Here is a 22,998-nt window from a genome sequence, read left to right as displayed (position 1 = left end):
ATGTTTTATCACTGAAGCACAACAGCTTTGAAGAGATTTCTAATTAGATTGTAGAGTTCATGGGCTACAATTTAAAATTTGTTGTCTGACAAGAGAAAAATATGACTACAGTTTCAGTCTGGAAAAACACTCTAGTGATGTGATTCATATTTTATGAAAAGATTAACTAAAACCTTGATGCTCCACTTAGAAATAGCACCAATTCGGAAGATAAAAATTGAATAGAGCGTGGCAGAGTACAAAACGGACAAACAGACTGGATTAAGAGAAGACACCATTACTTGACTTGTCAAAAACAAATTACCCTGAAGTAAGTGCATTAAAAGCTTCACAACTAGCATTAATCCGTTTAAAACCAAAGGTGGACATGCGCCACTCTAAATGTCTGAAAGTGTGATGGCAGGGAAGCCAGTCTTGACAAGAGCACCAGCAGGTCTCCTGCTGAGATATCACACAAGCCCCAAGAACAAGCACAGACGGACAGGCTTCATAGCAAAATCTTTAATTTTCATGGAGTTGGTAACTGTGGAACCTCGATCCCTCTCAAAGCAGACGAGTAGGCTGAAAGACCGAATTTAAAAATAAATAAATAACTATGAATCGACTAGCTCAGCCCTATGACACCGACAACGCCAGATACCCACAGAGAGTTGTGTGGTTTACTGAATGCAGTTGTAGGTTCAATAAAATTATGCAACTTATCATCTGTATCAACAGTTCAGCAATTTTGGAATACATTTACTCTTCTCCTCACGAAATAGCTTTGCCTTTTCTTCAACATCGAGAAAAGTTTCCCCATGTAACATTTAAACTTGTGTATAATGCTTCCAGCCGTGTGTCTTGAAACTTTTTGGTGTAACAAGAAAATCTTTTCACTTCTGTTGTATGTTTCTTTTATGTTTAAAGCTCAGCTTGAAGACGTGCATAGGCGGTGCATTTATCTGTATTACAGCTAAAGCAAATTCAGTGTTGTTATGATTATCCAAAAGCTTACTTCAATTCCAGGGGAGAAGATGTGAGGCAGCAAAGCTGAGGAGGCAACTTTCAGTTTTGACTTTTTTCCTCTGTAATGATGTCTTATATTATTCTGTCTTGTGTTTTTCTCTTTTAGTGTGCTACATAGCTTTTGTGTATATAAAATGTCTGGAGTTTGGGTTTTGTAACATAGCAAAACACCTTGTCTGGAATCAGTCCCTTTCTTCTGCTGGTTTATCTACATGAATATAACACATTTACATAAGGCTGCCTTTAAGTCCACCATTACCTCTTTCTACAGCCGCTTGGATAACTCCACAAAGTGTCAGTGATGTTCAAAGCAGGCCAAATGGCTTGTCTTTTGGTTGTCTTTACGCACTTTTGGGCTTTCCTTGAAAGTGGGCCTTAAAGAGATGAGAGCCATTTTATTTTTGTTTTGTTTTTAACATTAAATCATGTAAATCTGTTATGGTAGATGCCAAACACAAAACTATCAACAAATAAGTCATCATTGCATGGGCTTCCTAAATATGAACACGGCAAGGGACCACAACTGCAGACGTTAAACTTCAGTGTATTGATTTTAACTGAACATCATCACAAGTTGTAACCATGAAATAATGATTTTGTTTGTTAGGGTCTTACAAATGTTGGCTTTGGATGTGCAGTTTTTTTGACAAATGAAGAAAAGCACATCTCACACTATGGAACATAACATCCTGTTCAAAATTTCGACTGAGTAACATAAATGTAGTTTCACTATCTATAAACCACTTGAAAAACAAGCCATTATCAGATTCAGATCTCCGGCCTACAGTTTCAGCTAGCAGCTTTTAGATTTTGTGTCAATGCCAGCAACATGTAATGCTTTTCCCACACTAGGCCCCAGGTCGGCGAATCGGTTGAATAGGTGCACCTACAACTGGCTTTCATCATGCCAACTGCAAAATGTAATGCAGTGCATAAGCTTTAGATGACAGCAAACAAACAACGGGTGCAACAGTGCACAACTGAGACACCAAGCTTATAGGAAACAATGAGAAGTTACTCACAGTTACCTTGTTTGTTCCTCTTAAAGTGACAGAGTACCTATGGAATTTTTAACCACATGGATAACCCTGCTTAGTCAGCCTTCAGATAAACGCCTCCACCCAGTTTTCTGCAGACCCGTATAAATTTTGAATGTCAAGTCTGCTGCCCTACAAACATACTACATCTGGTGGTAATCAGTACTCCTAGGCCAGGAATACTGCTAGAAGTGATGAGTGTGTCACTAACCCACATCCTCTTTTTCTTCTCATTACCAGGCCTACATGTCTAAGGGCACTGTGGATGAAAGCAATGTGTCACCCACAGGATAAAAGAGGGGAGCTTCCATACTACTCACTGCTTGTTAGGCCTAGACTGTGATCAAACAGTGGGGAATATCCCGAACCTTCTCACCAGTTGACCAGGGGTCAGCAAAAATCCACAGGTCAGTGGTTCAGCACTCATGCTGTGTAAGGCAGAAAGCTGTGGATCAGATTTAGAAAAAAAAAAAAAAGGAGGAGAGAGAAAAAGAAGAAAGCCACTTTGTGCGTGTCAGGTGTGACAAGATTAGATCAGATGTGGAAAATGGTACGAAGAAGCTGTCTAGGGAACCCAGCAAGCATTGGTGGTAAAGGATACTCTCCACTTACAAGTTACTCTCACTGATTTCTCAGTAGTGAAATCCCATCTTACGGTCTCTACAAGTGGTCACTGGTGCAAGATCCACAGCAATAAAATAAAGTGCCCATAATGTTTGGTTCAAAGAAATGGTTCAAAGTGCTCTTTTGAGGAGACATACAGCAAGGACAGAATTGAGCCAGTCAGTCTCCGCAGACAGAATTGGATAAACTGCGGTGACATATTGAAAAGAAGCAAGAGGCCAGGGTTCCATTATTGATGCGCTGTAAATGATAGAAGAGGCTGAGCAGCTTGTGTATCATTTGATGCATTATGCATTGCCAAGCAAAGAGCATCAATCCATGCGCTGCCCTCCCTTCATTTGAACACAAGAGAAAGCAAAATCAAGAGAGACTAGGGAAGGGAGAGAATGAGAGCCAACTCCCCTCCCCTTGCCTGCCAGCCCCTATAGCCTCTGCCTCTTACAAACAGGCAGAGCAACCCTGTCCTCCTTCTCCTCATGCCTATACAGGGCTACAAAGTCTCCTGCAAACCGAAATGAAAAATGCTACAGTCACAGCAGGTCCTCCCAGGAGGGCATAGCACACACAAAAAAAAAAAAAAATGTGTTTGTGGTTTGGTGGGACTTCAGGAGGTCTCTGGAGTGGCTATGAACATATAATTATAGCAATCCACATTCCCGCTCCGCAGTTTGTCAATGAGAGCACGAAGAGCCATTGCTAGGCAGCAAAGTCTCCTGAAGCACTACCAAAATCCAACTGCTTAGTGGAAAATCCCTTCACTCTCTGCCACTCAACTGAGTGTGCTCCTTCTTCTTTGACTGCACTACACAAAAGCATCCACACTTCTGCTTGAATTGCTCCATATATTCCCGCCATCATGCCAGGGTCCTTGCAGAAAGGACAGCAAAGCTTGACCATCAACCTTGAGTGAATAGGTTTTATGTCAACATGGTCATATTTTGATAAATGTGCCATGAAATCAAAGCAGAGCAATGTTTAAAATATTTTATCAGTAGAGGATATCCTTAATATAGTTGCTTGGTGTCCAAATTTGCTATTTGTGAAGGGTAGCTAATCAGAAGAAAGTCAGTTCAAAGGAAGGAAGTCCTTGAAGATAGAGCTAAAATAGCTTGTTTCAGACAGCGGCTGAAATGAAGAGCTGCACAAAAGGAGATAACAACAAAGCCACTCTATTCCAGTGAGCATAATAGGTCCCCTTTAAACTTAACTGATCAAACACTTCAAAAAAAGTGTTTGCTTTTGCAGTGTAGTTGCCACAGATCTGATAATAACCTCCGCCCAGGCCAGCTTGCACTACAAGATATGACGTCTTTGCACCCAACTGACACAATGAAATTACAACACACCAAAGCCAAAACAGAGACATGGGTGTGATCAGCATCTCTGAACTGAAAATACTTGCACTGGTCCATAAATATTTCAGTAGAGTAACACACACAGAAAGAAAATTTGCTTATTATTCAAGATAGTTCTTAACTACACAGATTTTTTCTTTGTAATATCTTAGTATATCTTCTGGTAAGGACCAGTAAATTAACTCAAAGCAATACAGACTATTGTAAATATTTATTTAGTCAATCAGTCAGTGTTCAGTGTTGCAGTAAAACCTGAGGTCACTCATTAAGTTGGCTGGGTGGATAATGTAATAAGATTAGATGCGTACCAACAGACTGAAACACAAACTAATTTATTAAACTAACTTCTCCCCAGCAAGAATGCGGATCAACCACGCAAAACATATTTGTCTTCCACAACAATGCTGTTGAAAGCAGAGGCCAAAAGAATAGCAAGTTAGGTCACATGATCCCAAAACCAGCCAACTTTTCCCCTCTCCAATGAAACCAAGAAATCTGAAGCAGAAACCAAGCAGCATCCGACATGCTTTTTGTGGCGGTCAAACATTTACCAAATTAACAGTGAGGCGGTGAGGTCACCCGGCACCTGTGGATCATGACATCAGCATAAAGTTCAGGTGAGAGAGAGAAAGCGAGCAGCTTTTACTGTCTGTGGCAAAATCATCACTCCACTGTCCCAGTTGTTTTCCCAGCAATAAGTGACACCGTTTCTATTGTTGCTGGTACGTCAAAAGGGGGGGGGGGGAGAGAAAACGGAGGGATTATTTTCATCCCATAGGACACAGAGATGAAGCCAGCCTTTTACACACAACATGCACCTCACCAAAGAAAAGATCTCAGTCACTGGGGAAATTACAGAGCAGCCATTACCGAATGTAACAGAAGCTCAGTACTCATGGTGAAAAGAAAAAAGAACAGCACCAAAAAAAAAAAAAAATGGCGTAACCACAGAGAATTGCAAATGAAGTTTTCCACAACACAATAACACGCACCATTTTCATCTGCTTTGAATTTAAAAAATAAATAAATAAATAATGAGTAGAACACATGGTACAAAGTTTAGGTATCGGTTCAAACAAACCTTTTAGTCAACAATGACTCATGAGTTTGCCTAATGCTTTAGTAGTGTACAGCAACTCCTAAAGTGTGCCTAGCCTGACTTATTTTACTACTCTAAATGATCTGCACAGCAGAAGGAAATTATATTTCAACCACTGGAGACCACTGATCTGTCTGAATCTCAGGACACCTATACGTAGCTTTGCCAACATACAGGTTTAGCAAGGGTTTTACAAGTGAAGTGAAAAAACAATCCCACTTGTTCCTCCATTTGTTTCCAGTAGCCATGCCTCACAGTCCAAAACAAACCAGCGTTGGCATCCCAATTGTGGTGTGTGGCTTACAGTGGCACTAATCCTGTACATAGCACTAATTGGATAATCATTAGTCCTCACATGGTTGTGTTTTTAGGTGTCATTTTAAAAATCAAGAAACAGCTGTTACATGTCAAAATGCCCAATGGAGGGAACAAATTCCAAGATCCGTGCTTCAAGGTTGAAGTAAGACTGTTTCACCTTGTCAGCCCTCATTAAATTCACCCGCACAGCATCAACATGCAAACAGAGTAGATGGTGTTCTTTTCAATATTAAAGACACCTTATGAAAGGTACATGAAAGTGAACAGCCTACAATGCTAAAATAATTTGTCAGCCCGTGGATGTATGTTTGCCCTGTAAACACACATAAAGTGGAAAACAAGCACGATAGCAAATCAAGGTCACCATGAAATGTCTCAAGTTAACTGCTGCCGATTTGTGTCGAGTGCTCTCCCAGCACAAAGTCCCACTCGTCCGAATTACTGCACACTGAGTGGAAGTCTAATCTGCATGCATGTTCTTGCCCGAGAGTAATTACAACATGCTCTTGTCTCCGTTTTTATAACCAAAAGCCTATGTGCATGTCATCTTGATAGCCAATGTGCCTTCTCCAGTCTGCCGACTAGCCTGCATACGTGTGTGGGTTGGGCTACACACTGATTGTCTCTCAAAGGAAGTGAAATCCTGTTAAACAAGCTACTACAGAGCAAACTTGTTATGTTTCTTTTTACTGCAGGGTGATCTCACTCATTGCTGTTGCAGGAGACAACAACAAGACCAGCCTGATGACAATGATAGAGCCAGTCTGGTAAGGAGGACCGTAGATTAAAAGCAATGCATCTCAAAAAACAGTGATGTCTAGTCTGTTTCTGTCATTTCTAAACGTTGGCCAAAAACAGAAACAAAAGAGGAAGCTGGTAAGGGAAGTTATGTCTGCTACAGAAACATGTTGAGGAAATGTCAGTACTGTAAAGAGAGACAGTCTGCTTTGAGGTCAAAGTTTTGTGTCAAAATGCAATAAGCAGCTGTAAAAATACAAGTAGATGACTTTCTATTTGCACTGCGATACCCCCTTACCCCATACACCTTGCCAGTTACCACCCAATAAAACTCCCTCCCTTGTAAAACAAACAATCATCCCTCCAGCTTTTAAAATTGTTGGTAATGTAAATTCTGTAGAACTCTCAGGGTGTGGCTTGTAGTTATCAATATGAGAACAAAAGGGGGAAAGCCCATTAAGCTAGATTATAGGAAAGATTACGTGCACTAAGGTCTATTGAAAAAAATGGCAACCCAGAACAAGCCTTTAATCATATTAAAACATATTGGGCAGGACAAACGAATTTATCGGCAAATGCAAGACAACAGTTGGTGGTCCAATCGAGTTGAAAAAAAATTGTAAGTAGTAAAGAAAATTGAGAAAAAGCCCAAGTAAGCTTCTTTTTAAGCTCGTAACACAAATATCACACTACATAAATACACAAGAACAGTATGTATCTGAAGTTGTTGAACCTACAGCGCAAGTGCGTAAATCAATATTGACGTTACGTACTGGGAAAGTGACGTTAGCTTAGCTTTATGCGACTGGCATTTCCAAAAGTACCGTACCTCCCAGACCAAAAAAAGGGCTGTTTGACAACGTACGACCAAGCATGGCCTGTTAGAAGGGCGTAACACTACACTAGCTCATTTAACTATTATCACTTACCTGCCAACGAAATTCTCCAAGACCGAGCTTTTTCCAGCGCTCTGTCCACCGACCACCGCGATCTGAGGAAGGTCTAAATTACAACTCTGGCCAATGGAGCTGAATGCGTCTTGAAGCTTGTTGATGAGGGGAATCAGGTCTTCCATGCCCCGGTTCCCCATGGCTTCGTGAGCTTGAAGAGCCCCTTCAATTCAACGCAGACCAGAGGCTAATGCTAGCCGCACTAGCGAGCTCAGTAACGTTAGCTTAGCAGCAAGGTGCTCTCGGGTTACTCTAAAGTGCTAAAACCCCGCCTCTTCAGCTCGGGCTTTTATTCACTTTTTGAATACTTGTGCGCTTCCCAGTAATGCAGTTTACACCAATATCATATCGTATAATAACAAAACGCCTCAACTAAATACCCAGGCAGTCGAAACGGACGGAAAACTCGCAAGCAAAACTTCCTCTACACAAACACCATCCGGTCACAGAAGATGACATCCGATCGGTGCCGGTTACTATAGCCCCGCCTCCCTTGCACAAATAAAAGCGGTTTATTGGCCAATGTTGCTGCCGCTTCACCAAAATTCGTTTTGATCGAATCAGATAATTAATTTCTAATTGGTCGTCACGATTGTCAGTTGGAGGCACGTTCATGTCATGTGATCGGTAAACCATGGCTGCCCCCATAGAGTGTGGAGCTAATACAGAAACTATAGAGAACAACATGTCCCTAAAGATAGCTTTGTCTCCTCTCTCTTTGCGAATTGTTGCTGAATGCCCAGTAACTAAAGCGAGAGCCTGTGATCTAATACTGCCGCATAGCACCGTCGGCACCCCGGTTTTCATGCCCGTGGGGACTCAGGGGACCCTGAAGGGAATCACTGTGGATCAGCTGGAAGATCTGGGATGTCGGATTTGCCTTGGAAACACATACCACCTTGGAATGAGACCGGTATGCAGCTTTGCTATAACGCAAATTTAATTTTTATCTCGTGTTTTACTGGGCATAAGCCATTTGTTGACGATTTCATGTCAGTTTTCTTTTGTAAATGTCTTTTCTGCTGCCTAAAGGGTCCTGATTTGATTGAGAAAGCCAATGGTTTGCATGGGTTCATGAACTGGAAGAGAAATCTTTTAACTGTGAGTTTAACTTAACATTTTATACGTGGATGACAAATAAAAGTACAACATGTGGCTGGAAACCTTTGTCTTAAAAACCACACGTTTCTTTTTCTTTGCTCACAGGACAGTGGAGGGTTTCAGATGGTGTCTCTCGTCGAGCTCTCCGAAGTTACGGAAGAAGGAGTCAAGTTCAGGTCCCCCTACGACGGCAAAGAAATCTTACTAAGTCCTGAGAAGTCTATCAGCATACAGAACAGTCTGGGTCAGCAAGGAGTAAAATAACTGACTCAGCGTTAACCAGCAGATACTCTGAGCTTTCGTCAGTATTTCTGTGGCTGACGGACAGCACCTCCATGTTTCTTTGTGTTCTTCCAGGGTCAGACATCATGATGCAGCTGGATGACGTGGTCAGCAGTACTGTGACAGGACCACGGGTAGAAGAGGCCATGCATAGATCCGTTCGCTGGCTGGACCGCTGCTTAGCAGCCAATAAAAATCGAGACAAACAAAACCTCTTTGCCATCATTCAGGGAGGATTGAATGCAGAGCTGCGCAAGGCCTGTCTAGATGGTAAAAAAACAAACAGAGGCTGATGCTGACACTGAGATTCCTTTAATGATAAATATATTTTGGCTGATGTGCTTTACAAACACACATTGATATAAAGGCTGAAATTTGACTGTTAAGTCCTTTAAGATCCCCTGTTTGTGATCGGATTGATCTAAAATTGGCAGGCATGCTGGAAGAAAAGCACACAGGGAAATGTTCTTGCTTTTTGATGGTACTATCTTATATATTCAGACAGTATGTTAGTTAGGTTAAAGTGGGGGAATTATTAGTTTTATTTATCACAAACTATCAGTTAAATGTGAAGATGCTGATGCATCCTCACCACTGTCTGCACAGCTGATGTGTCCTCTGCTACATGTGCTGCAGAGGATATGTGCTGAGTTAGAGCTTCTCGAAGAAAACAAAGCCATATTAGACATACGTGGGTTGGACTAAAATTTGGCACTTTTCGTGGCACTATTCACTGTATTTTTCCAGCATTTTAGAGCTGAAATAACTTAAATGCAGAATATAGTCACATTAAATTCTCCGGGCTGAAAAAACGCACTTGGGCTCTGTTTTAAAAAATCAATTTTGCATCCATTCAAATGTCAGAAGTCAAAATCAGATCTCATCTTTTTTCAGCTTGTTTTTTGTTTTTTTATAACCTGCTTTTGAGCAACAATATCAGAGAGACATAACGGTTTCAACACCGCAGCGTCACCAGTTTACAAGTTAATTTTGGTACCCTGGGTTTTTTATCATTTTTCTAGCCATGATTTATTCTTTGTCAAATTTTATAATGTCTTAAAAAATCTGTGTATCCACCAATATTTACTTTAACAGCCTAAAAAGTGGGAAAACATTTTTTTTGGAATAGCTTCATAACACATACCAAGTTTTGTTTTTTGTTTTTTACAAGGAAATCTGTTGCTTCTAAGGAGCTCAGGTGGGAGGGACTTACTGGATTTTCTTTTCTTTTTTTTCCATGGACTTACATGACTGTATGCTGATGACCACTAGATCTATAATGTGCTGATACTGGTCAAAATTAACAGGCAATTAATATGAGTGGGTCTCCATTAACTAATCTTGCTTTTTCACTTTCTTCATGTACCGATATTGAAAATCAAGCTGAATAATTTCATCCTTTTTCATCTTATTTATGGAGGCGGAAAACATGCTAAAATGCCTTGATCACTTTTTCCTCTTACACTTATTTCAGTAAGTGGAAAAGTGGCAGCATTAACTAGAAAGTTTACATTTTTCAGTCTATTGAGGAAGCATATGTGAATCAAAGATATCAGGGCGTGGTGAGGATCTGATCCGAGTTATTTAAAGGGCCATGTAGTTGGAAAGGACATCAGAATTCAAGATAAGGAATAAGACTTTCACTTAAGATATTGTTTCTTCTTCCTGTAGAAATGACTAAGCGTGATGTTCCTGGTTTTGCCATTGGTGGACTGAGTGGAGGAGAAGAGAAGGATGACTTCTGGCGGATGGTGACACTAAGCACTGATCACCTGCCTCGGGAAAAACCCCGCTATCTCATGGGTGTAGGGTATGTTTACTGGTTTTCACTGAAATCCATCATGTGAACCTGGTTGTTTACCTCCTGAGCCTACAGTGGCTTGCAAAAGTATTCGGCCCCCTTGAACTTTTCCACATTTTGTCACATTGCAGCCACAAACATGAATCAATTTTATTGGAATTCCATGTGAAAGACAAATACAAAGTGGTGTACACGTGAGAAGTGGAATGAAAATCATACATGATTCCAAACATTTTTTACAAATAAATAACTGCAAAGTGGGGTGTGCGTAATTATCCAGCCCCCTGAGTCAATACTTTGTAGAACCATCTTTTGCTGCAATTACAGCTACCGGTCTTTTAGGGTATGTCTCTACCAGCTTTGCACATCTACAGACTGAAATCCTTGCCCATTCTTCTTTGCAAAACAGCTCCAGCTCAGTCAGATCAGATGGACAGCGTTTGTGAGCAGCAGTTTTCAGATCTTGCCACAGATTTTCGATTGGATTTAGATCTGGACTTTGACTGGGCCATTCTAACACATGGATATGTTTTGTTTTAAACCATTCCATTGTTGCCCTGGCTTTATGTTTAGGGTCGTTGTCCTGCTGGAAGGTGAACCTCCGCCCCAGTCTCAAGTCTTTTGCAGACTCCAAGAGGTTTTCTTCCAAGATTGCCCTGTATTTGGCTCCATCCATCTTCCCATCAACTCTGACCAGCTTCCCTGTCCCTGCTGAAGAGAAGCACCCCCAGAGCATGATGCTGCCACCACCATATTTGACAGTGGGGATGGTGTGTTCAGAGTGATGTGCAGTGTTAGTTTTCCGCCACACATAGCGTTTTGCATTTTGGCCAAAAAGTTCCATTTTGGTCTCATCTGACCAGAGCACCTTCTTCCACATGTTTGCTGTGTCCCCCACATGGCTTGTGGCAAACTGCAAACGGGACTTCTTATGGTTTTCTGTTAACAATGGCTTTCTTCTTGCCACTCTTCCATAAAGGCCAACTTTGTGCAGTGCACGACTAATAGTTGTCCTATGGACAGATTCCCCCACCTGAGCTGTAGATCCCTGCAGCTCGTCCAGAGTCACCATGGGCCTCTTGGCTGCGTTTCTGATCAGCGCACTCCTTGTTCGGCCTGTGAGTTTAGGTGGACGGCCTTGTCTTGGTAGGTTTACAGTTGTGCCATACTCCTTCCATTTCTGAATGATCGCTTGAACAGTGCTCCGTGGGATGTTCAAGGCTTGGGAAATCTTTTTGTAGCCTAAGCCTGCTTTAAATTTCTCAATAACTTTATCTCTGATCTGTCTGGTGTGTTCTTTGGACTTCATGGTGTTGTTGCTCCCAATATTCTCTTAGACAACCTCTGAGGCCGTCACAGAGCAGCTGTATTTGTACTGACATTAGATTACACACAGGTGCATTCTATTTAGTCATTAGCACTCATCAGGCAATGTCTATGGGCAACTGACTGCACTCAGACCAAAAGGGGCTGAATAATTACGCACACCCCACTTTGCAGTTATTTATTTGTAAAAAATGTTTGGAATCATGTATGATTTTTGTTCCACTTCTCACGTGTACACCACTTTGTATTGGTCTTTCACGTGGAATCCCAATAAAATTGATTCATGTTTGTGGCTGTAATGTGACAAAATGTGGGAAAGTTCAAGGGGGCCGAATACTTTTGCAAGCCACTGTAGTTCTGCTGGAGGTTTCTTCCTGTTAAAAGGGAGTTTTTCCTTCCCACTGTCACCAAAGTGCTTACTCATAGGGGGTCATATGATTGTTGGGTTTTTCTCTGTATGTAATATTGCAGGGTCTACCTTGCCATATAAAGTGCCTTGAGGTGACGGTTGTTGTGATTAAATAAAATGTAATTGAATATTGGCTGTGGTACATTTAACCACGTAATAAATTCACATGGTCATGTGTTGTAGGTATGCTGTGGATCTGGTGGTATGCGTTGCCCTGGGATGTGATATGTTTGACTGCGTTTTCCCAACACGCACTGCGGTAATCCGTCTTTACCTTCTGAGAAATCGCATTAGGATCCACAACTGACTTCAGATGTATTTCATTCTGTTCTGACAGTCATGGTTCTTTTCTCTCAGAGGTTTGGCTCTGCCTTGGTGCCCTGGGGAACTCTCCAAGTGAAACATAAGCAGTATGCCAAAGATTTCCAGCCCATAGACCCAGACTGCCAGTGTCCTACCTGCAAGAAGTAAGTCAGTTTCCCAAAGCATTTTCTTTACTGTGACAGAAATTGAAGCCTAGAAAGTTCTTTTTAGTGCCCTAGAACAGCCCATTTAGCCAGCTGGCTCTTATTCTACCTATCTGTTTTCATTTTATATTTATTTATTTTGAGAAAATTAAATCTAGATAATAACATATTTTTGCTAGTCTTCAAAGATAAGTCCTTTGGCACCACTTGGTCTAAAATGTCCTGCAGACAAAAGCAGAGTGTTCTGTGAAAGGAGCAAGCTCAAAATCTGGGTAGGCGGGGGGTTTATTCAGCACTTTGGTGTAAATAATATCTGCATTTCCTCTTTCAGGCACAGTCGAGCTTACCTGCATGCTCTGTTTAAGAGTGACACTGCAGCCATGCATCACATCACTATCCACAACATTGCCTACCAGGTCAGTTCGAGCAAAATCTTCTATGACTGACAAAGTACAGGTTTCTTTATTTTATTCTGGCAGTTTTCTCATGTGCTTCAAAGCAGGCGACATACTAAAAAGGCACATGCATGGAATAAATCTGACAATTAATCAGTTTACTATTCTCCTGTATCTGCCATCTTCACTCAATAAGCCTGAGGTGCGACATATTTTTCATAGTATGTTTCAAAGTTGAATTTCTCTGGCAGAAATATGAGGAAAAATGTCTATCTTTTCAAATTTATGTGACATGACGATACCCTACTCTCAGTGATGGCTATTAAATCCTTCAGTATGGTTTGTATGGCAGGGGCACAACTCGTTTTGTTGCTTTGACTTAATCAGAAGCACAAAAAGCTGCATATTCTTACAGATGTGTCGCCAAAATGGGTGTTAGGAAATCCTAACCAATATAATCCAATCGATTATGCATCCTATTTGTTTGCTGGTTCTTTTTTTTCTTTTTAAGCCCCTTGTATGGTGGTTCTGGAGTGTCCAGGACTGATGGTTGACCATCGGACGGTCACTCTATGTTTGATCCAGAGTTTAATGCTTCGTTAATTTTTTAATGGATCGCTGCAAAACATTAACATACTACCTCAGAGGACACTGACCTGTAGCTGACCTTGTGCACAGCAGAAGATCATTTCCCACTGCAGATCAATAATAATCGCATTATTTTTCCTCAGTTCATCAATCATTTGTCTTTGCAGCTCACGCTGATGCGCTCTGTGAGAGAGAGCATTGTGGAAGGCCGCTTCCCTGAGTTCATACGGACGTTCATGAAGCGACTGTTTCCTTCTGGTGACCAGTACCCCAGCTGGGCTGTGGATGCTTTAGCTTCTGTTAACGTGACTTTGGACTAGAAGCTGGGAGATGACTGTTTGCTATTCATCTCAACTGACAGATTTTATATTGTTTTAAATTACTTTTTTATGGCTGATTGTTTTCTACTCTTTGTCTGTATTTGTATATGAATTGCTTGTTTTGTTGGCGGTGAGGAGAATGGCTTTTGATCTACAGGAATAAAGCCCGATTGTCTCTTGTAACAGGCTGCTTTACGCAGCCTCTGCAGATTGTCCTCAGAGTACACATTATGGTAATGTTAGACTGAATGCAGTTTAAATGAGGTTCGAAACACATGAACTATTTCCTCTGATATCCGCAGACAGTTTTGTGTTGTTACCATGGCTACACAGCCAGGCTCACCCACTTGAAATTAAATATTTTTGCCTTCCTGTCAACCTCTTTAATGTTTTAATGGCTAAGTGTATTACAGAGGTACCCTTTTTTTCCTTTTTACCAAAGGCAGAGTAATAGTCGATGTGTATATATTCTCAGCTTTTAACTTTAATCTTAACAGACAAATTGTTGTCAGCTGTTTGCGAAGATGAATGAAGATTGCTTCCTGATTGGCCACCAGAGGGCGAAATGGATGCAACTACTGCAGGCTTACGACAAACCTGAATATGTTTGTGCAAGTTTCCTAATTGGGTATAAAGTTAATCTGTCTGGAAGCGCAAAATAACAAACGTTTACATTTAGATGAGTCATTTGAGTGGACAAACGCACTGACGCCAACATGCTTACAATCCAAGCCCAAAATCGATCAAATCAACCTCAGATGGCAGTAAACCTTTTGACGTTTTGGTTTTGTGTGGAGCCCACGGAGGGGCTGCTTTATCAATATTAATCCATGAAAGTTAATTTGAATAACACCTGTTGTCTGCGGCTTTGGGTCAACAGGCCTCTTAAGCACCGTATTTGAATTTCATGACTTCTTCTGTTGTGACCAAGAGCTTCTACAAGATTAAACCCCTGAGAGGTGAAGTGTGACCGACTAATATATAGCACAGATGTTTGAGTACTGATTGAAACTGTAAAGCGGTAAGTTTGCAAGTTTTTATTCCCTTAATTACATATGTGTATTGATTATGTGCATTAAGGGAGGATGCAGAATTCAAATGGTGGCCTGGATTTCCATTTTTATTTATTTATTTATTTAAAGTCTGTGATTAATTGTGTGGGGGTTTTTTTTTGTTTGTTTTTTTTGTTTGTTTTTTTGTATCTTCTGCTTTGATTGGGTATTTTGAATACACTTAGCATATGTATACATAGTAAGAGAGCAGCAGTACTCAGAGCTCATTTGGCAAGCCGTGCAGAATCGTGTTAAGTGTCTGGAAATGAATATGCACGACCAAAGCCTTGCGCTAAATAAATTGGACGCGCTCTCATGTATTTTTAAAGCAAAGCAATTCCCAACACGACAAACACGTCTCCTGATTGAAAACCACCAACAGCTGATATTTATGAAAAGAAGAATAATGAAGAAAAATGTGGAAAACTATAGCGCCGAAATAGACTCACGACTGAGATCCGCGCTGGTCTCTACAGCGCATTAGATATTTCTGGGCATCACGTGTGCGTATGTGTAACAGTTTTATTATTATTATCGTGGGTTACAGAGATCATTATCGTTCACAGTGTAGAGCAGATGTGGACGGAGAGAGAGCTTATTGCTAATTGAAAATAATATTAAGATCACAGTTTTTGTCGATGTTTATTTTGGTTAGACTAAGGGGAGGGGGGAAAAGTGGCAACAGTGCACTTCTCCCCGACGTTTCTTTACACATTTGCAGTCAGTGCGTCCATGTGGAGCTCAGGCAGGGAGGATGCTGGTGTTAAAGAGAGACAACCAGTTGCTCTCCAGCTGTCACAGAAAAGTGGAGCCACCCCTACCCACCGACGGATGAACATCTTCGACCTGTTGCCTCAGTGTGAAGAAAAGTAGAGCTGCATTGTGACGGGTGGCAGAGAAGAGAGATGTTTTTTCTTTTTTTTCTGAAGAAGGACGAATACGGTACCATGAGGTGTATCAATGTGTTCGTTACTGATTTATGTTCTGAATAGCAGAAGGAAGAGGAACTGAGTTGGTTTTGGAGGAGATCACCTCCTCGCTGTGGAGGTGCGGTTTGCGGTGGTATTTGTCTCTGTCTCTGGGTTTTGAGGAGGGGGACCATGGTCGAACTGGAGAAGGAGGTGCTCCCGCTGCCCCCTCGGTACCGGTTCCGAGACCTGTTGCTCGGGGACTGGCAGAGCGACGACAGGTATGAATGCAGCTGCTTGTAGCATTTACGCACGGCGCACCGAATCCGTTGCGCATCAGTACAACATCAGAACATTATATCACTGTGTCTAGAAAGTACTCATTTCTTTTGCACCGCCATCAAATCACTCTGATCTCAACGGATCAGGTGCATGAATGTGTCGGAGAATTTTATGGTCAGCTTTGCAGTTCTGTTTAAAGGGCGCTGCTGCAACAGGTTTTCTCGTCTCCCTGTGTGCGCAGAGGCGACTGGTGATAATACTGTTAAGACAATACAGGCAATATGAAAGCATAAAAGAAAACATATTTTAAAAGACACCGTAATCTTAAGTTGTTGTTTTTTCTTTTCATGCAAGAGGCGCGTTTGTGCAAATCTACACATATAAAGTGTTACAAAAAATCCTTTGATGGAATTCAAATGAGAAGAATTAAAGAACAGTTACAGCAAGGAATGCCTACATTGGGCTATTCCCTTTTTATGTATTCCCTAAAGCCCTCGTTTCTGAGATTTACAGTGAAACATCTGCCACCTGGGCAAGCAGTTTCAAATGGTTTCCCTCAGTAACTAGCAATTAACCTTTGCTTACTCTCCAGTAGATTTGATGTGCTATATATGATATGCATTGCTTAATTCTACAATTTCATTATGCTGGCTAATGGAAAAGCTTAACCTCCATCGTGCCTGTATTTCTTGTTGCTATGTGGAATTGAGGCCCAAAAACCCTTACGTGTGGGCTTGTGTGGGTGTTTCAAATCAGATTATTGGGGAAAGTTGTTATTGAAAACGCAGAGGACACGATCAGTCAATATTTAAGCATTGCCTGGATTTATAACTTGTATGTTTGGTCTTCTGTGGCCCTGACCTCTTAGAACAGCTAAAAAGTCTAAAAAGGCCTGTTCTCTCTGCTCCCAGCCTTCTGTAATTTGTCAGCCATTGCCCTAGGACAAATGTTTCAGTGCAGTGTGACCTCAGTCACCAGATTAGAGAGGTTATGATGCTTGTTTCTTAGAAGTCTATGAGACACGAGAGGACCCTTTTATAGGTCAGATACCTCATCTTCTATAGGAGGGGGGGGGGGGGGAACAAAACAGCCAATGACAATGCAGTAGATAATTTAACCAAAATGAATCTTTCAAAAGCCAAATTAGTATACAGCTGAAGTGTGGATGTGAATAATTTGGTTGGAAGGGCTGCTGAGACAGTTGGAGAGGACTCTGTGTATGCTGGTGCCACAGATGTGCTGTAATAACTCGCAAACACATGATGTTGATTGGTGTTTCAGGAATATCCTTTAAGTGCCTTGGAAGACACACAGGTACTGATTAATGGTGTGTGTACTGTGCATGTTATTTTGTCATTTGTCAGAGCTCTAGTGTCTGGCACACACACAAGCACTAGCTGTTTACCCAATGCCTAGATAATGAGCTTTTGTAAACAAAAAATACCTCCAATGTCTGTTTTTGCCACGCTTCATAGATTTCTCTTAGCATCCGCACGCCGACTTACACAAACGAAAATGAAAGAGCAGTCGAGTGGAGGGTCAGCATGCTGATCTCAGTTCCTCATTGGGAGCAAAGTGAGAAATATGATTGATAGTAACATTAACCTTCATTGCAGCTAAATCACACAGAGTTTTCCTGCTGTAGGCCATAAATCTATAGAAGTAGCCTTAGTCTGCACAAACACCCCAAATAAATAAGCAGACACTTCCCTTGGGCTCAGATAGCTCTGTACAGTATGACCACATCCCCTAACTCCAACATATTTTCTCACATCAAAATGTCAGTGTGTGTATGCATAACTTATCTCCTTGACACATATGGTACAGTGTGCTCTGGAAAAACGTGCATTACTGAGCCCTTTAATCCCTCTTCTGTCACCCTCCGCTGGCCTTTCCCTGTCCTCCTCTCTTCTGTTTGCATCGCTCTAAGTGTGTGTTTGCATGTGTGCATTTGTGTGTGTCCTTACATCTCCCTCATTTCACATTTCCCCCATCCCTCTTAGTTCTGATTGAAGTGCCTTCAATACCGTGTAGCCCCCGCCCCCCTCCCCAGACTGCTCCTGTAACTCAGTCGAATAGATTTTGCCGTAGCCACCGAAAGGTCCTTAAGTTAAGAATTTCTAGCAGGCTTTTAAAGATGGGAATCGATTTGATAATTTATTTCACACACAGGGATCTGATTTTTCTGACTATACATTTATCGGTGTGGTGCATGACTCTTTTTTTGTCTACCCCTGCTGGTCCTTCAGTTCGCTTCATGTTCGGCTTAAACTGCAAACATATCGGATTTTGTCTTGACAATTCAGCAGTGGCTGCATTTTCTTTCCTCAAATTGGAACAAGCAGTTAATAAAACGGGATAAGAATTAAGTCCAAGACAGAATTTGAATATGGGGTCGGCTGTTGAAATTTTGGTTGCAGCAGCCAATTATTGTTAGCTCCGTCGCTCCCATAACTCCAAAACCTAAATCAAGATTATTTCTGGTGACTGATCAATAATTAAATGTGGGTTATTTTGTCATTTGTGTCGGGAGCGAAGACGTAAAAACATTTATTGCCACTCTTCTGTTTATATGGTTACCATTTATATTTTTTGGCAGTGAGTCAGAGGCTTCTGTTTAGAGGAAATGCCAGATGACTAAACAATTAAATACAGATCTTTTGCAGGCTGGTAAGGATTTTGCCAGAGTAAGGAGCTGTCTGGTTTTTGCTTGAAATTAATTTGATATTGAGTCCTGTAACTGATTAATTCATGGCATGGTTGTTAGCACTAATCAAAGATTTACAAAAGGCTATGATTCTTTCACCCAAAATGATATGCATTATTATTCTAACATATTTTTTACATTTTGAAAGTACATTTTGCTGTATTGCAGAGCAATACTTTTTTTCCTCAAAGTTGCTAAAATGGCCAGCATAGAAGCACACATAACTATTACACTTCTCCACTTCTATAATTAATTTGTTAAAGGTGAATTAAATACAACAGTCTCCTCTGCTCCACAATAGAAATCCTCAGTGGGAGCTTATGTCTGAGTCCAGGATTACCATACAAATGACAGGCTTTTGTCCTTAAAACAATTTCTTATTGGCTGTCGCCTCCACATCTTCTCTCGCTTAATCTCCGTCTCAGTCTGCTCTCCTTTCTCTCCGTGTCCCTATTCCCCTTTCTTCCCTCTTAATTCTTCCTGTCAAGTCTTAATCTAGTAAGGCCAACGTGGCGCATGATCCATCAATACTGTCAATATTCATGTTCCAGTTAGTTTTACTGTCCTTTGATTTGGCACTAAGGTGGATTCCAGAGTCCTTTAGTGTGTCTTTTAGAGCCCCTGTAAGGTTCATTCATATCTTTCATAACTCAGATTATAAAGCTGATGACTATCTCTGTCCAGAACTGTGGAATCAGAGATGTATTATGCATCATGGGTATCTTGCAGAGCCAGAACTGACATAAAGCAGGTTCTTGGCAATAGATGGCTTTTATGATAAACAGTCACTTGAAAAAGTGATATCTATCAAATTTATGCCTGAATGAGAGAAAAGAGGTGAAGAGGGAGCAGGCACAACTCATCACCTCATTTCTGAATCCTGTACGTGTCTGCACATTTATTTCTGGAAAATATGTAAAGTGAACTTAGAAACACTTTGTTAATGGAAAGTAATTGGCATGGGGGGGGGCTGAATTGTTAATGGAAAGCTTGGAACATAAAGTGAAGTGAGCTAATAAAACTAAAGCATCAGGTCTCATGAATGCCTCTTGCTATTAATTAAAAAGGTGTTCCATAAACGACACTCTAATTAATATAGGAGAACAGGATGGGTTGCATGTGGTACAAACACAGAACTATTTTAGAACAAATGACGGGGTATGATTGGGGGAAAAGCAGGGTGTATATGCAGTCTGAGCATAATTCTGCTGGAAACAATATTTTGAACATGAGCCACTGCTCTCTTTGTGACAAGGCTGTCTACACAACAGGGAAGACGTTACCTAAGGCAGAGTGAGAGACATGAGAGACATTTCATTTTGGTTGCAGTGTCATAGTTTATCACAGTCACATTTTAGTTTCTTTTTCTTTTTTGTTACTGTAGCAACCCGGCATATATATGTGTGTGCACATATGCATGTATATATACAGAACCTGTCAGCATGGATTCTGGTACAGCGGTCAGTTAGTGTCAGCTTCAAGCTGGTGTTCCTCAACACCAAGTTGCAGCTTTACTGATAAAACACTGAGTGGGATTTATTAGAAACTACCTCTAGAATTTGGAGTGGAGATGATGGAATGGCCTCCATGGAGGTCTGACCTCAATCACTCTGAACAGTTGTGGGATCAGCTTGGGCATGCTGTTCATGCCAGAATGACCAACACACCCACACTGGCTGACTTGGAACAATGCTCTTTAAAGAATGGGATGCTATCCCACATCAGTGTGTGACCAAGCTGGTGAGCAGCATGAGAAGGCGGTGCCAGGCTGTTGTGGCTGTGTATGATTCGTCCACATGCTACTGAGGCCCCTGTTTCTTAAATGAAGAAATTGTTAAATTACCACTATGCCTTGTTTCTCCAGACATCAAACATCCAATCCAATAAATGACACAAAACAAGAGATAATAGTATAATAAGCTGTTTGCCATTGACAGAGAAGATTTGGCAAGTTTTTTGCAAAATCTTTGGAAACAGACTTTCCAATGATATGATGGGTATATACATATATATATACATAATATGCATGGCATAGCAGCAAAGTCAAAGCAGTTGTGCATGTAAATATGGTCAAGATGACCTGCTGATGTTCAAAGTGAACCTAAAAATGGGTAAGAAAGGTGATTTGGGTCATTTAAATCAGCGGTCCCCAACCTTTTTTGCGCCACGGACCGGTTTATGCCCGACAATATTTTCACGGACCGGCCTTTAAGGTGTCGCGGATAAATACAACAAAATAAAACTAGTACCGGTACCGAAAAAAAAGAAGATTTATTCATAACACACGTGAAAAGACCCAGGAAAACCGAGTTAACGATAAAAATGATAACAAAATAACGCTGAAAACCGATAAAAACCCTGAAAACCATACATTTCACACCTGAGCCTCAACTCTCGCGGCCCGGTACCAAACGACTCACGGACCGGTACCGGTCCGAGGCCCGGGGGTTGGGGACCGCTGATTTAAATCACTTTGAATGTGGTATTATTGTTGGTGCCTATTGGCCTGGTCTCAGTATCTCCAAAACTGCTGAATATTTGGGAATCTTCAGCAGAAGAGCATCTCTGGATTAAACCTTAAATGGGATGAAGCAGCAGAAGACCATACTGGATGGCACTCACGGCAGCTGAGAACAAGAAATGAATGACCCAATTCCCACTGGCTCACCAAAGTTGTCAACAGAAACTGAAAAATACTTTACCTGTTCTGATGAGTTTTGTTGCAAAGAACATTAAAAAAAAGATGGATGTATGTTGCCTTCTATCAACAGTTTCAGGCTGTTGGTTCCCTTTTCTGATTACAGTCTGGCCTTCATCTAATGGCTGCTTCAAGCAGGGTAAGGTGTCATGTCGCTAAACCATCAAACTGGTTTCTTGAACGTGACATTGAGGTCACTGTACTTAAGTGGCTTCCACAGTCACCAGAGCTCAGTCTAACAGAGCACCTCTGGGATGTGGTGAAACACGACATTCACATCATGGATGTGCAGCCAACAAATCTGCAGCAGCTGTGTGAGGCTATTGAGCAAATATAGACCAAAATCTCAGAGCAACACATCCAGGACCTTGTTAAATGTGTACCATGAAGAATTAAGGCAGCTCTGAAGGCAAAAGGAGGTTCAAGATCTGCCTATTAGTGGTTAATTTCAAATTCATTTCTAATCGTTATTCTCCTTCAAAAATCCCCTCTCACACCTTCAAAAATTACACTGTCATATTAAAATGAAAGCAGTTTTGGATCTATAGATGCTTATAAAAAGAAACTCGCAGTCAGCTAAACCTCAAAACCACTTTTTTGATTTCTTCCTACATGTAAAAGTAATATAGTAACATAGTAATAGTAATCATATAGTAATTACAGAGGCAGTTTCTGCTCTGGTTTATTGTATTTGATATGCATTCTTTAACACTATAGAAAGGAAATGATGGCAGTTTCTCTTATGGTCATCTAGATTCATGGTTATTTGTTTTTATTTGTTTTTGTTTTTTCCCCACCACTGGGGCTTAACGACGAGATTGAATTCCCTAACCAGCCTTTCAGTTTTAGATGAGCGCTGTCAACACTTAAGTGCCTTCCTGCTGTGGATGCTAACACAGCCATAGAGCTGACTAGCATGTGCCTGACCGCTTCTGGGCTCTTGCCGTGTTTGGATGTTGCTGGAAGGTCCCATGGCATCAGAGTGGGGGCAGCGAGCTGCTGTGCTACGCTATTGTGGGAGATCACAAACGCAGTTGTCCACTGATTGAAGCTCCCCTATTCCCAAACTGTGTTAGCTTAATACACCTCAGGAGTTATCTTTCAAATCCGAAAATGCCCCAGGGACACCAGGGACAGTGAAGAGAGATGATTCCTCTCATGTTTCACTCTTCTTTGTGAGTGGTTATTTGGCAATAAAAAAGATGAATATCTTATGTTGACATAATCAAATGCTAAATGTCTGAGCATATCTGAAACTAAAGTAATCTTAAGAGACTTGGGAGATAGGATGGCATTGCGTGATTTTTAATGACTTGCATCAATTCAGCCTATATTTTGGTTCATGATAAGAGAAATTAATGTCTCTCTATTTTTTCTTTTCTTTTTTTTTTGTGAGGAAATAGTGCCAAGGCAGAGGAGGTGCATTTCTCTAAATTCAACCTTTAAAATGAACCATCATGTTCTGTTCTTCCTTCAGGTGAACAAAACAGACTGCATCTATGTGTCAGCAGATCCTTCTTTAAGCAATAAGCAGCA

At 41.1% G+C, this 22,998-nt stretch overlaps 3 protein-coding genes across 9 annotated transcripts in view; 2 read left to right on the top strand and 1 right to left on the bottom strand.

Moving 5' to 3' along the window:
- Positions 1-7,572, bottom strand: part of dnm2a (dynamin 2a) — a 29,410-nt gene extending 21,838 nt beyond the window's left edge. For all 7 annotated transcript variants that reach the window (XM_063472011.1, XM_063472012.1, XM_063472013.1 and 4 more), the window contains exon 1: positions 7,106-7,572. In XM_063472011.1, coding sequence (XP_063328081.1) covers positions 7,106-7,266 — 161 coding nt within the window. In that variant the 5' untranslated portion in view covers positions 7,267-7,572. The remainder of the gene's footprint in view (positions 1-7,105) is intronic.
- A 185-nt stretch (positions 7,573-7,757) lies between these two features.
- On the top strand, positions 7,758-14,187 carry qtrt1 (queuine tRNA-ribosyltransferase 1). The gene is made up of 9 exons (XM_063470704.1): positions 7,758-8,039; positions 8,159-8,227; positions 8,333-8,471; positions 8,585-8,779; positions 10,181-10,319; positions 12,229-12,304; positions 12,403-12,512; positions 12,844-12,928; positions 13,663-14,187. Exons 1-9 carry the CDS (start codon positions 7,761-7,763, stop codon positions 13,813-13,815), a joined length of 1,245 nt encoding a protein of 414 aa, XP_063326774.1. The 5' UTR covers positions 7,758-7,760; the 3' UTR covers positions 13,816-14,187.
- Positions 14,188-15,721: 1,534 nt separating this feature from the next.
- kcnt2b (potassium sodium-activated channel subfamily T member 2b) overlaps positions 15,722-22,998 on the top strand; it is a 43,171-nt gene continuing 35,894 nt past the window's right edge. The window contains exon 1 of the mRNA XM_063470703.1: positions 15,722-16,056. Coding sequence (XP_063326773.1) covers positions 15,968-16,056 — 89 coding nt within the window. The 5' untranslated portion in view covers positions 15,722-15,967. The remainder of the gene's footprint in view (positions 16,057-22,998) is intronic.

This window comes from Pelmatolapia mariae, linkage group LG4 (assembly GCF_036321145.2).
Source record: "Pelmatolapia mariae isolate MD_Pm_ZW linkage group LG4, Pm_UMD_F_2, whole genome shotgun sequence".
Classification (NCBI taxonomy): domain Eukaryota; kingdom Metazoa; phylum Chordata; class Actinopteri; order Cichliformes; family Cichlidae; genus Pelmatolapia; species Pelmatolapia mariae.
The sequence above is the reverse complement of the archived record's forward strand: the minus strand, read 5'-3'. Positions and strand labels throughout refer to the sequence as shown.